General features: G+C 33.9%; 2 protein-coding genes and 1 long non-coding RNA gene across 6 annotated transcripts; 2 read left to right on the top strand and 1 right to left on the bottom strand.

Annotated features, from left to right (window-relative positions):
• Positions 1-2,193: 2,193 nt before the first annotated feature.
• LOC125203449 (uncharacterized) lies at positions 2,194-5,770 on the top strand. Of its 4 annotated transcripts, none has more exons than XR_016132992.1 (3): positions 2,194-2,543; positions 3,059-4,312; positions 5,165-5,770. It is a non-coding gene; the product is annotated as an uncharacterized LOC125203449 (long non-coding RNA). The 4 variants fall into 4 exon arrangements; XR_007173372.2 differs by having other exon boundaries at positions 2,194-3,854; positions 4,123-4,312; XR_007173374.2 differs by having other exon boundaries at positions 2,194-3,948; positions 4,123-4,312.
• Positions 5,771-7,128: 1,358 nt separating this feature from the next.
• Positions 7,129-11,043, top strand: LOC125208574 (WAT1-related protein At1g70260-like). The gene is made up of 7 exons (XM_048108218.2): positions 7,129-7,485; positions 7,596-7,658; positions 7,738-7,854; positions 9,584-9,830; positions 9,969-10,127; positions 10,200-10,351; positions 10,605-11,043. Exons 1-7 carry the CDS (start codon positions 7,277-7,279, stop codon positions 10,759-10,761), a joined length of 1,104 nt encoding a protein of 367 aa, XP_047964175.1. The 5' UTR covers positions 7,129-7,276; the 3' UTR covers positions 10,762-11,043.
• Positions 11,044-11,263: 220 nt separating this feature from the next.
• LOC125207842 (MLP-like protein 423) lies at positions 11,264-12,221 on the bottom strand. The gene is made up of 2 exons (XM_048107344.2): positions 12,007-12,221; positions 11,264-11,914 (listed from the first exon to the last, which is right to left on the bottom strand). Exons 1-2 carry the CDS (start codon positions 12,191-12,193, stop codon positions 11,631-11,633), a joined length of 471 nt encoding a protein of 156 aa, XP_047963301.1. The 5' UTR covers positions 12,194-12,221; the 3' UTR covers positions 11,264-11,630.
• Positions 12,222-13,216: the final 995 nt, after the last annotated feature.

Below are 13,216 nucleotides of genomic sequence, written 5' to 3'. Positions count from 1 at the left end.
ACATATATACTGTTAAAATGAAAATAATCTCTTCGTCTCGACTAAGATGACACATATTTTAGTAGGCACGAGATTTTATGAGTTGTTGGTTAATATAGTTAATTAAAAAGAAAAATAATGAGTGTAACTATTAAATAGAGAGAAAGAGAGTTGAATATTTAATTAAGAGAGAAATAACAGAAAAGAGTGATATAAAAATAAATTAGATATGGTCAATTTGCCTTTTAGGACAGTAAAATTGTAAAATGGGACAAAAAAAGTCCTCAAAAATGAAAATTTACTTCAAAGGAATTAAAATCTTAGTCCCAATTTATTTTCAAATGAAAATGAAAATGCAATTTATTATGGTTCTCAAATGAAAATGTACTTCAAATGAACTAGTCCTCAAAAATGAAGATGTACTTCAAATGAAAATGCAATTTGTTTTCATAAAGTACTACAAATAAGATTGTATTTGTTCATTAAATACCAATTTGCATTTCACTCTTTTAACTATTATGGTCCAATTTTTTTTTTTTAGCTATGATAATTTACATACGTATAGGGGGGTTTATATAATGTATGGGCCACTGCAAGATATGGTTTGTCTGTGACTAATGGGCCAAATCGGTTCTACATATTTCAGTTGATAGGTTTCTGTAGCTTCGTTTTTTTTTGTGGTATTTATAACGGCCTGATACACAGCAACAAAAATATGAATATTTGGGCCGCCATTTTTTTTTTCGAATTTTGTAGCCCACATTTCTCTACTAATTTCTACTCGTTATATCATCAATTTTGTAAAAGGCAAAATAAAATATGATTTTTACGTTATTTTATGAAAGCATATGCACTAAGAGTATCCGCATCGCGTCTCGATGCGGACCCGATCTCGTCTCAAGCATATGCACTAAGAGCATCCATATCGCGTCTCGATTCACTCCGAGACGAGACCGCATCAAGACAACGATGCAACTCCCATCTCGTCGCGCGGCTCGTTCGGGAGAGGAAGCTGGCGAGCCAGCTCGCCACGCGCATTGGCCACGTGGCGAGCTCCCATTCGTCCGTGATGCCCACTCGCCGGCCCGCGAGTGGACGTCGTTTATATCCGTTGAAAATATTTTTTTTTTGTTTTTTTTAAAAATTCCGAAATATATAAAAAATTAATAAAAAAAATTCCAAAAATTACTAGCCGTTTATAGCCGTTTTTTTCAAATTTTTAATTTTTTTAAATCCCCCAATCACTTCTATAAATACCAAATCATTCCCACAAATTATCCACCATAAAATAATTCTCTATTCTCACTCAAACACTCTACATTCTTCATCTTAAAACATTATGTCTTTTTTTTAAAAAAATTTTTAAAAGATTTTAATTATGTGTTTTTTTATTTTTTTAGGATTTTAAATTTTAATTTTCATTTATTTAATAAAGTGTGTTTTTATTAATTGAATTTGTTGGAAATAAAAATAAAAAATGAAATTGAATGAATAGTTAAGGGATGAGATGGTTAAGAGATGGAGGGATACATGTGTTGTCTCTTAGTTAAGAGATGAGGTGAAAAGTATAATGTGGCTCATGAATAATGAAGAGATGAGACGGTATTGAGACGGTTAAGAGACAGGGATGCGGATGGCTTAACGCTGCAAAATGACATCATTTGCAGCCTTAGTGCGAGGAAAAGTTATGGCCCCCACAACACCAGCAGCTGCTGCCTAACCTGATGGCTGAATTTTGCTACTAAAAATGCGGCCTTACTGCATGTTGCATTTTGCGTTCAGTTCTATTTTTGTTATGGAGTGAACTATAAAAATGGTCCATGAACTATGGATTTATCTAATCAATAATATCTGAACTTTTAAAATATCTACAACAAGGGTTTATTTCAAAATCGGTCTGTTTGCATTTTTTCACCCGAAAATACCCTTTTGGGGCTGGGTAATTTCGTCTTACACAATTTTCACTTTTTCATTCTGATATCATTTCAACGATGTATTAAATCTGATATTATTTCAAATTATCTTCTTCTTCTATTTGTCATCCTTCATTTTATATCTTTATTTAAATATCAAATTTAATTTTATAAGATTAAATTTAAAATTTAGATTTTTAAATATTAATAAAATATTTAAATTAAAATTATTAATATTTTTTTAATTTAATTTCACTTTGCATATACTTTGTTGTGGGGATCTTTGATTCTTTTCCTTCTCATTTTTGTTAAGTAGTGCAAAAAAGAAAGGGGTATGAATTGAGTCAACGCGAGTCAACAGCAGCAGATAGTATGGCTCGCAGTCAAAATTCCGGCAGTGGAGAGCGGAGGCGCCGGAGCATTCCGTGGCGCCGTATTTGGGAATGTTGCTGGCTTCAACGGCGCAAGTACGGCTGATTATCATCAGCAACTCCAGCTTCCGGGATGATTAATTACATCTTCGTCGCTTACTCCAATGCCCTAGCCGCCCTGATCCTTCTTCCTTTATCTCTCCTCGTTCACAGTTACCTCTCTCTCTCAATTGATCAGTTCTTTTATTCAGGGCTGGGTGAAAAAGGGATTTTTTTGCAGGTTAGCGAATCGCCCGCCGCTGACATTCTTGATTTTCTGTGGGTATCTTTAGGAGCTATTGCGCAAGTTTATTGATCCCTTATTCGCCTTAATTTGAAATAACTGACAATGAATTAATTTATGAAGTAAAGATTGTATCTTTGATAGATTTTCTTCAAAATAGATGCATGCAGAGAGAGATTCTAGTTCAAGACTTCCATGAGTCCATCCAATTGGGAAAGAATGATGTTGTAATGAGGCTTTTGGTTTTGCATATCTCTGTTTTCAGATGACATTGTGTGTTATTTCTTGATGTGGATTGAGATTCTAGTTTAGGGTTGTATTTAATTTTGATTAAGTTGGATTTGAGGAAAAATCTTGATTTGTGTTTATTTGTTGTGTTTTATAATAAAAATGTCTAGTTGTTTTGTTCAGCTGACTGGACACACTGTAATCAGTTACAGTTTTGCTGAATTTTTATCAGCCATGCTTAATCTCATTCCCGGATTTACCTTCGTGTTTGCTGTTGTTTTCAGGCTCTTGATTATGCCAAATGTCGTGCTTAAATTGATCAGTGGCTTCTCTTTCATAAGAAGGAAATGGCAATTTCTTAAACTTTGATTGTGCGGTGTTTCAACTTTCAAATGGCAGTGCTAAACTGTAGGAATTCAAAATTATTAGGAACGCTGGTCTTCATTTCTGGTGCCTTTGTTGTCACTCTCTACAAAGGCCCCGAGAGCCTGACTAATCTGTTGTCTCCTAAGTTGCATTATGAGTATATTGGTGTAGTAGCAGTCAAGTTGGATTTTAGGAGGGTTATTCCTTGCTGAAAACTGTGTCGTTGCTTCAGCCTGCATAATTGGACAGATATAACTCCACTTATAGAAATGAAGAGAAACCAGACAAGTTAGGAATGGAATCTTTTCATATTTATATTCATTTTGCAATTGTCGATTCTCTAGAAATACCCAGCAGAGCTGGTTATAGTATTCCTTTACTGCTTCTCTGCTGCCATTCTGTCCACATTTGAATCTGTGATCTCTGATTGAGACCTTAGTGCTTGACGGTTGCAACCATGAACCTGACTGATTGTTGTTCTGTATTCAGTAGGTGATAGATGAGCTGTTTCATATCGAAAGTCACAGTTGATACTGAACTTCTATCTCAATGCTAGACAATGGTTGGATCAAAACCAGTTTGTTATGTTGAAAACTATGTTTGGAAAATCACCTTATCCATATTTGGCTGTATAATTTGCGCAACCTCGCTTCTTCATAGGGAGTAAATGGCTCTGCATTCCAAGTGTAACTGCATGGTGCCTGCACAAAAAAGGTTCCCTTTTCATTCCAATGTTTCATCCGTTAGGGTTCATGATATCTGCTGTTATTGGTATTATCTTCTTGGGAGATATTCTGTATCTTGGAAGGTGGGGTGCGTTCACTTTGTTTGAAGTTATTCAATTGAAAATGAGTTATTTCTGTCACTAATTATGTCATAGCGATGACTAAAATTTTGAGTTTGCACAAAAGCTTGGATTCTTTTATAGCTGTTATTATTCTTATGGTATTTGTTTTTGTTCATAGATTTGAATTTTGTGCAGTTTGCTAGGGTCAGTTAATATCGTTGTCGGGTTGTACTCAGTGATGTGGGGAAAGGCAAAAGAAGTTAAGGTGATTGAGAACAGCAACAACCGACTTTCTGCAACCATTAGTGTGAATGCTCCCATTGAGGATGAGCAGACTGTGTCATTAGACAAGAGCATGACGCCATTCACTTGCTAATATACGGAGGTTTGTCGCTTTCTTTTGAGATGGAAGTCAATAAAAATTCATTTTCTAGGTTCAAGAGCTACTACGTCTATTCAACTCCCGCCTCACTATGCTGCTCAAAGATCATATTCCTATCTATTTTCTTAAATTTATTTATTTTTCCTGGCTCTTTTATTTGACTTTGCGCTACAAATAAACTAACTGTTGCTGATAAATGTTCAATAGATGCTAAAAAGAACTGTTGACGCTTAGCGCATAACTTATTATCATCTGAAAAAGTCAGTCATATTGGCTCAAGGAATGATGACCCAAGACCTATGATAGTAACTTCTAGCAAGAATTCTTTGCATATACTTTGTAGGAATCGAAAGGTCAACAATGTTCTTTGTATATTTTTATGTCTGCAAGCTTAGGCAAAACATAGAATGACCAGAATTTATAATTATGTAGTAAATGGAAAAACAAAGTTTGTTTCTGAGACAAGTTGATAAATTTTTTTCTGGTTACAACAATTCATGATGATGATTACACAGCATATTTCGTACTGTTTCTATTGTTCTCTACATTACTTAATCCTCTATTATCATAGTTTCCTTGTTATTATTGTGATATTTTTTAAAATTGAGCTCAAGAAAATCTCTGATACATTAACATTAGATGTCACAATTATCCTCTACTCTTAACATCATCAGTGCGTGGTATATAATTTAATTCGACTTTTATCCTTGTCAATGCCATCACTAAGACAGTGAAATCAGTGTTATATCCTGGAGATAGGAATATAGGATACAATATGGTTAGAATATATGAAGAAATTTAGCTTCAAAGTTTGGCCTCTGGAATTTTGAGTTGAAGATGAAGTTGTTCTTTTAGGCACCGCGGAAGCCATATCCATTTTCTGGCCTTTCTTGTAGAGGTCAACAGTCTAATGCTGGAGAGGATCGACGTCTCTTTGAAGGAGGAGACATGTTTGACAAGTATCTTCCTTCCTATCCTTTCACACACATGAAGTGTACATGCCTCCTCATCCTATACTATATGTTTTTTTCTTGTACAATGTCAAATCTCACTCATTCTTTCTCTTTATTATCCGTTGACACTCGTGCATGAGCTGCATCCTGTTTTATACAATATGACTATTTTTGGTGAATAGCTGACCAGTCTTGGCTGCAGGTGGAAGAAGTCAGAATAGTGAGACATTGTCTAAACATGGGAGGCATGACCTTCAAATTCTAAGTTTTGAATGGATTCAAATGTTGTATATTATTCTTATTTTGTAAAATACAGCACAGAAACTACTGCTGAATTTTACACATGCATATGTTACTACCTATGACTGTAAAAGTTGAGCATTGTTGGTGATGAGAAGTTTATCACTTCAAATGTGTGTAATGCATAATTGGATTTTCCATCCTCTGAAATATGTATTGATATTGCCTGGGGCATTTTTCTTAGTTGTTTTGACTGTTCTCTTTGACAGATGGTGTTTTGTTTTTTGATTTTTCACTGCAAGAGATGTCTTGTAATGGCTTGATTTAGTGTGGTGAGCTTTGTTGAAGAATGCCAGAGAATTGGAGTACATTTAATTGTTCAATTTTTATACAGTTTTCACTATTATTGAATATTTGACCAGTGTATTATTGGATGACATATGTGACATAAATTGGTTGAATGAAAGCAAAATTAGAAAACATTTTAAAATACTCTAAAATTGTACTCTACACTTATATTAGACGAAGAGCTTTAATTTGTTTTACAAAAGTTTAGATTTTTCTATTACACACTTTTCAGTTTTCAATGATCATTTTAGTAATTAGAGAAGTGTGTGTGTATTATAATTTGATTCTACCTGATAAAAATGATAAGAACTACATCTTATTTTGACAGACAAATTAATAAATTACCTAAATGGAATACTTATACGTGCGTTCTCACGTATCTTGAAATTTTAAATTCTAGACAAAATTGAGCTTACTTCGCTTATTATAAGTCTAAAGAGAGTGACTAATGAGGATATAATGTGGAGTATAATAATACTTGACGTAATTTACCAAACATGATCAAACTTTTCTTCAATAATTAAAATATTCTCCCCGTTCTATCTACAGTACTTATTATAAAAGGATTCCAAGAAAAGAGACAAAAGATTAGATCATCAAAAAAACATTAAATTAAACACAAATCCACGTACTTACTAATCCCGATCGCCAGCCAAGGACGTGACAGGAACCAATTCCGCTGATGCAAAACAAAACAAAAGGGCATAAGACTAATTAACTAATTAATTAATCAGCACTAATTAAGTCTCAAGAATTTTATAAACTAAACAATCAGATTACCAATCAAGAGGCAGAAACAAATTGCGATTGCGTACTTAGTTATTTAATTAGACACTAGATTACCCATACATGGTTGAAATTAATTAACAGTAGGAAGTTGCGATTTGTGAGACACATAATCATAATTAGAGGGACCCTTAGTATTAATTATGGTTGATGGTGGGGCCTCAATTAATATAAACCACGAGGTTGAACATCAGATTGCTCTAACGTCATTATTCATGAAAATATCTTTTTTTTAATAAGTATATTTACATATTAAAAAAAAAAAGATATTTTTACTAATAATGACGTTTATGTATGTATATACGAACAAACCCTATTTGTACTTAACATAAAAACTACCCTAGTGGGCCACACATACAATATATTTATGACTTATAACACATCATATAAATATAAATGTATAGCATTTATTAAAAATATAAATAAAATGTGAATATATGGTCTTCCCTTAGTATGCATGGGGCAGCACCCGAGTTGCTTAGTCCACTATAAGTAGCTTCACACTTTCTTGAAAGGTTACGCTCCATTTTTTCTTCTCTCCCATCCTATCATTAGAATCACCAAATTTTCAATAATAAATATACAGGAAGAGATCAAAAGAGACCAAAATTAATCACAAAACTATCTAGAAGAGAGAGAGATGGGCGGCAACGGAAGCGTGAAGGCGGCTATGGTGGAGGCGGCTCCCTGTGCCGCTATGGTGTTGGTGGAGGGTTCGATTATAGGATTGACGATAATGGCTAGCACGGCCATGGCTAGAGGAATGAGCCCTTTTGTGTTTGTAGTCTACACAAATATTCTTGGATCAATTCTCCTACTCCCTTATTGCTTCTTCTATCAAAGAGAAAGGTTTCTATTTTTCATGTTCACACCAACAAATATGACTTCTTTTGTAATTGCGACATTAATTAAAGACCGTGTCACGATATACTGATGTTATGATTTTTTTCTTTTGGTAGATCGGAAGATGCGGTATTTACCTTGAAGTTTATGGTGCGAGTGTTCTTGCTTGGTTTGATAGGGTTTGTTTTCTTTCTTGTGATTGTGATTATCAAAATCTCAGAAATTTTCTGTAATAATATTTATTGGTGTAATTTGCAGGATAACTATAGCTCAGAATCTAGCATTTGTTGGATTGAGTTACAGTTCTCCAATAGTGGCATGTGGAATGGCAAACCAGATTCCTGCTTTCTCTTTCATTCTAGGAATCATCCTCAGGTTCTCTTGATTCTTCTCTCTCTCTCAAATTATAAACTTGAGATTCTTGATTTTTTTATATTATAATAATTTAAGAGTTTAGTTATTGTTATCTTAGTCATCCCACTTGCACCAAATATATGTAGCCAGCTAACATGATATGACTCAAAAAGTTTAAGTCCAACCAAATCATCAATGATTCATTCATTGATTCTCTATGCTTGAAATGAAATATACGTATACGCGCTTATATTCGACGTTTATTATTTTTGTTAATTGTATATATAAATTGATCATCAGATAGTGTTAGAAAAATAACCAGATCTTAATGCATAATCAAGTAATTAAACATGGAGGTTATTTTTAAATACTCCAAGATAGGTCAGTTTTATATCGTTTTATGGGTTCATACCCGGCCCCTTGTATATATGAACTAAAATGGTCTTAAAATGACTTTCGTGTTTTAATCGCATCCTTCCATTTCTGTCTAATGGTTGAGAGTTGATTTCTAGTTATACAGTTATTTTTTATAAACTCATACCTATTAAGTTTTTTAACCAATTACTAAGTTTTTGTGTATATTATTTTCCATCTAATAAAAAGAATTGGAATCTGTAGAGTAACTAGAAGCACAAGAGGGAATCAGTTTTTTATTCCAATTGTCCAAATTAAGTGTGTGCCACACATAAATTCTTGGGCCATGTTAGGTTGGAATCTGGTCCACTCGTATCTATTGGATCTTGGATTTTCTATTTATTTTTAAATAAATTAATAGTACACAGCTACCATATATTGACGGTCCTATTTCGAACATCGGCACGTCCTAATAATGCGAAATAGAAAATTTTTTATTTTACCACAATTCCAATATTCTACTGTTTTTGGGCTTTCTGTAATTAGGAGCCACTAGTTGAATAATACTACTAAAGACTAATTGATTTCCAAAGGGTCCACATATTTTGATTGCAAGTTGAAAAATCTATATCTATCTTGGTTGTGGATGCTTTTGTTTTCTTAACTTTTTCTAGTCATTATTTTTTTCTAGATTTATTATACTCAACATAAATATGTGATCTGAATTGTAACGCTATTTGATTTGTTGTCACTTTCACTACGCCTGCCTCTATTAATAATTTCAATGTATGAGTTGGATATTTTTCACGTAATTTATTGATGCTTGACGATTCATGTATTATTATTCCAGTATAGTAGTACATGGTAAAACCCTCAGGTTTATCTGTTGTCTATTTTGTTTGGTTCACGTCTAGTTAAAAAAAAAGGGGACATATCCTCTTTCTTTTAAGAAGTTATATAACTCGACCAATTATTTTTATGAAAAATTTATCTTACTAAAATTAGGCTACTATACAATCATGGATTCAGAAAAGGTTGTTTGACTAAGTTAATAAATTTGTATGGTGTCGGTGAGTGCGTGTGTGGAGTGGATGTAAGAATTAAAAAATTAATTAATTAAAATATAATTATAAATGATTTGATATTGTATATTGTTTCCATATTAAAAGGGCCAGTTATCCTTTTTCTAGACTTATATGAACTATTCTTGGAAGCTTATTTTATGTCATCAATTAAATCCGGCTCCTTATCAATCTGCTTTCTTGACTTCAACGTTTACTAAATGTGAAGTAGGTTTCCATTTCTATTAAAGAGGCCAATTTACAAATTATTTTAATCCAAAACTTTTCATTGATTGATCACTTTATACTAATAAATATTTGTAAATAAATTTCAGGACGATAAAATTCGATTGGAAAAGGTCAGGCAGCCAAGCAAGAGTAATAGGCACCTTGATATCTTTCGCCGGAGCAATTTCAGTCACTCTCTATAGGGGGCCCACCATCAGAAGCCACTCCTCCCCTTCTCTGTCGGCCGCGCCGCCGCGCCTATTCGTGTTCTTAGCACCACATGAAAACTGGGTTCTTGGCTGCTTGCTATTTGCAGCTTCTTCTTTCACTCTTGCCATTTGGAACATCCTTCAGGTACCAAAAATCTTCCACTAATAATTACTTACTACAAAATTATTGGAATATTAATTTGTATTTTATTAAATATATATGGTCTAAAAACAGATATTGAATATTCTTTTTATTTGCATTGTTATTCTATTTTTGAGTCAGGTGGGAACAGTGAAAATGTGCTCCAACGTTATGAAAATAATCTCTTTTTATAGCTTATTTGGGACGATGCAATCAGCTGTGGTTGCCCTTTTCTTCGAGAAAAATCCTAGTGCGTGGAGGCTCGAGCTCAATTTTGAACTCTTAGTCATCGTGCTCACGGTAAATTTATTTATAAAATCACAAATTTTGTTTTTTAGTGGACACTAATTATAATTTGTTTAAATTACATAGGCAATTTTCAGCAGTTTGATACGTACAAAAGTATTGATATGGTGCACGAGATGGAAGGGCCCTTATTTTGTGCCCGCATTCAAACCATTTGGAATTCCGTATGCAAGTACCTTCGGTTGTTTGCTCTTTGCGGACACTTTCCATATTGGGAGGTACGTTTCTCGATCCAATTTTATAATGAATTAACTATATACGAGTATATCGGTATGTCAAATAAAAAATCATCACCTTTTCATTATTTCTTTTGTTTTTGACATTTTTTATCAATAAATGAACAAAATTTTAAAGTCTTAATGCATATCAAAGGATTCATTTTTTTTTAAAAATCTTAATAAATGGCGTAAGACTGTATAATGCAATTTAATTGGGGGAGGTAATTGAAATTGTGGTAACTAATTAATGTAGCATGATTGGAGCATTCCTGTGTGGTATGGGGTATTACACCGTTTTATGGGGAGAGATCAAAGAGAATGAAGCACAGCGGTTGGATGATAGTCGCAATGGCTCATCAACGGCCGAGAAGGTCCCTCTTCTTCACGATAAAGATTCCGGCGAAGTATGAGATTATGAAGATGAAGATTTTTTCTTTTCCTTTATTTGTGAATTAATTTTCACATAACTTTCTGTGATTGGATTGAGAAGGATTAGTTTTTTAGGATCCTCCATATTTTTATATGAAATCCTTTTGTATTGTTTTGTATGTGTATAATATCATATCGTAAGTCTTGTTGTAGTGCTTGAAATTAATTTTCAATCACAAGTTGTATATAGAGCTATTGTTTGTAGCAAATCAGATCGACTATTGTACTTTTGAATAATATACTAAATCATTGTGAGTTGCAAAGTTGTTGTTATTATTATTATTATTATTATTATCATTATTATTATTATTATTATTATTATTATTATTATTATTATTATTATTATTATTATTATTATTATTATTATTATATTCAGATATGAGCGATAGAAAAACATGACAAATAAATGTTCAAACAAATACTGCAAGATTGTCCACTACTTTTACATTATTTTCAGAAAATTCTTGTAACACAACAACAAGGTTTGTCAAACACAAATTATTACTATTTCCTTTATTTTAGTAAAGCAATACATATATGGAGTCATGGGCTACACCACAATCAAAAAACATCTATATTGAGATATGTAATCTACATTGGCAATTTTTTATTTAATTTTATTTCTCTTAAATATCATAACTTATGACCGGACCACCAAACTCACAAAATTAAAGTCTATATTTTTCTCCCTCATTAATTCAAAGAGGAGGAATTAAAAAGCTATAGACTAGAGTTTGATTGTAAAATTGGTGATTCTGGTCACATAATCAATGAGACATAAGAAAAAAAGAATACCAACATAATTATATTATATATCAACGATAGATGCTCAACCTTAATCTTGAAGAAATCATGCCTTGAGAAGATAAGCATCAACATCCATGTAAAGTTTAACCACAAAAGCCTTGTAGATATCAAGATTAACAACCACATTTTCATTTGCCTTGTTAAACTCACCTGTATATTTAACCAAAGCACCATCACTTTTAGGGCTGCTGCCAACATATACTACCACCTTGAAATTCTTGTAATATTCCAAGATATCACCTTCCAAAATACTATAACCCAGTATCTTCTTCTCGTCGTCAACAATATCAATCCTCTCCTTGATGGTCGAAACCACGGGGACCATCTCTACATATAGAGGATATCAAATAAACGACGTAGTTGATAGGGTAATTAGTTACAAAATAAGTGAACTAATAGAGTGGAGCCTTTTTATATACCTGTGGCCTTCGGAGTAGACAAATACACTGTTCCGACCGATCTTCCATCGCCCTCGATCACATCGATCCTTTCGATTGCATCGGGCATGGCTTTGGGAAAGAGTGTGATGAATTCTTTTAGGTTTTTCCATAGCTTTTCTGGAGAGGTTTTCAACTCAATGTCTATCTCAAACTTGTGAGTAGCCATTGTTGCAATGCTTAATTAGTGTGATGTTTGTGTTCATGTAAAAACATCTATATATAGGCCAATAATCGAGTTTGGGAATTGATGAAAAATAGGTAGATTGTTTTATTTTCTAGTAGTACTATTTATTAATTGTTAGGTTAGACAGCTCTAAGCTATCTCTAGTGCTGACAACTTAATTTTTTTTTGTTTGATCATATATAGCTGTTTCGAATCCGTTTTTGGCGGAATCCGACTAATCGTGCTCGACCAGGTTTACAGATTAAGGCCGAGAGTTTCTCAGCGGATGGCGGGGTTTGAACCTATGACCTCAAGTCACACAGGCTGTGGCAGATCCAGGATTCATAAATGGAGGGGGCGAAATATATATTAGTAGGTTGGTTTAGGCGAAAATGACAATTTTTTTATTTTTGGGGCGACGTCGGGGCAAACGGAGGGGGTGGACATGATAATTTTACGTCGGATAAGAGAAAATTAGTCGCACGGAGGAGGCGACCGCCGCCTCCTAGATCCGCCACTGACCACAGCTCTACACTACCAGCTACACTACAACTCTAGTTGATTTGGTAAGATAATTAATAGAGATGACATCCAAAACTCCAAATTAACTCTCTCTTGGCCTAATCCTAATCCTATCCTCCTCCATCCTCTCAAACACAAACCAACTTTCTCATTCAACGCTTCTAGAAACTTCTCCCCTACCCTAAAGGCATACCACACCGAACTTTCCAAATCACATCCATTTCACTCTCTCTATCCATTATAGTACGCAGTCTTAAATGTTTTATAGTATAATTGTGGCAATATTGACAACTCAAAACGACTTCGTTTAGTGATAAATCGCCTGAGTGTAAGAGCATCCGCAATGGTGATCTCGGGTCACCGATGGATGTTGTTGTAGTGAGTTCGTCGTAGAGGGCCGCCCTCCGCAGAGGACCTATCCCGATCTAGCGGGACACGTGTCTGGGGTGACGTGGCAGTCCCACTGCCCCCCAGTAGGCATCGTTTTGACCATTGGGAATTTTG

This window comes from Salvia hispanica, chromosome 6 (genome assembly GCF_029641045.1).
Source record: "Salvia hispanica isolate PSC_SH4W2 chromosome 6, Shi_PSC_v1, whole genome shotgun sequence".
NCBI classification, from domain to species: domain Eukaryota; kingdom Viridiplantae; phylum Streptophyta; class Magnoliopsida; order Lamiales; family Lamiaceae; genus Salvia; species Salvia hispanica.
This window is presented reverse-complemented; position numbering and strand designations above follow the sequence as displayed.

Excerpts from the sequence above, each read along its gene's own strand:
- LOC125208574 (XM_048108218.2), top strand. The coding sequence starts at position 7,277 with ATGGGCGGCAACGGAAGCGTGAAGGCGGCTATGGTGGAGGCGGCTCCC. Across the intron at positions 7,486-7,595 it reads TTCTTCTATCAAAGAGAAAG|ATCGGAAGATGCGGTATTTA; the intron begins GTTTCTATTTTT and ends TTCTTTTGGTAG. Across the intron at positions 7,659-7,737 it reads TTCTTGCTTGGTTTGATAGG|GATAACTATAGCTCAGAATC; the intron begins GTTTGTTTTCTT and ends TGTAATTTGCAG.
- LOC125207842 (XM_048107344.2), bottom strand. The coding sequence starts at position 12,193 with ATGGCTACTCACAAGTTTGAGATAGACATTGAGTTGAAAACCTCTCCA. Across the intron at positions 11,915-12,006 it reads GTCTACTCCGAAGGCCACAG|AGATGGTCCCCGTGGTTTCG; the intron begins GTATATAAAAAG and ends CTCTATATGTAG.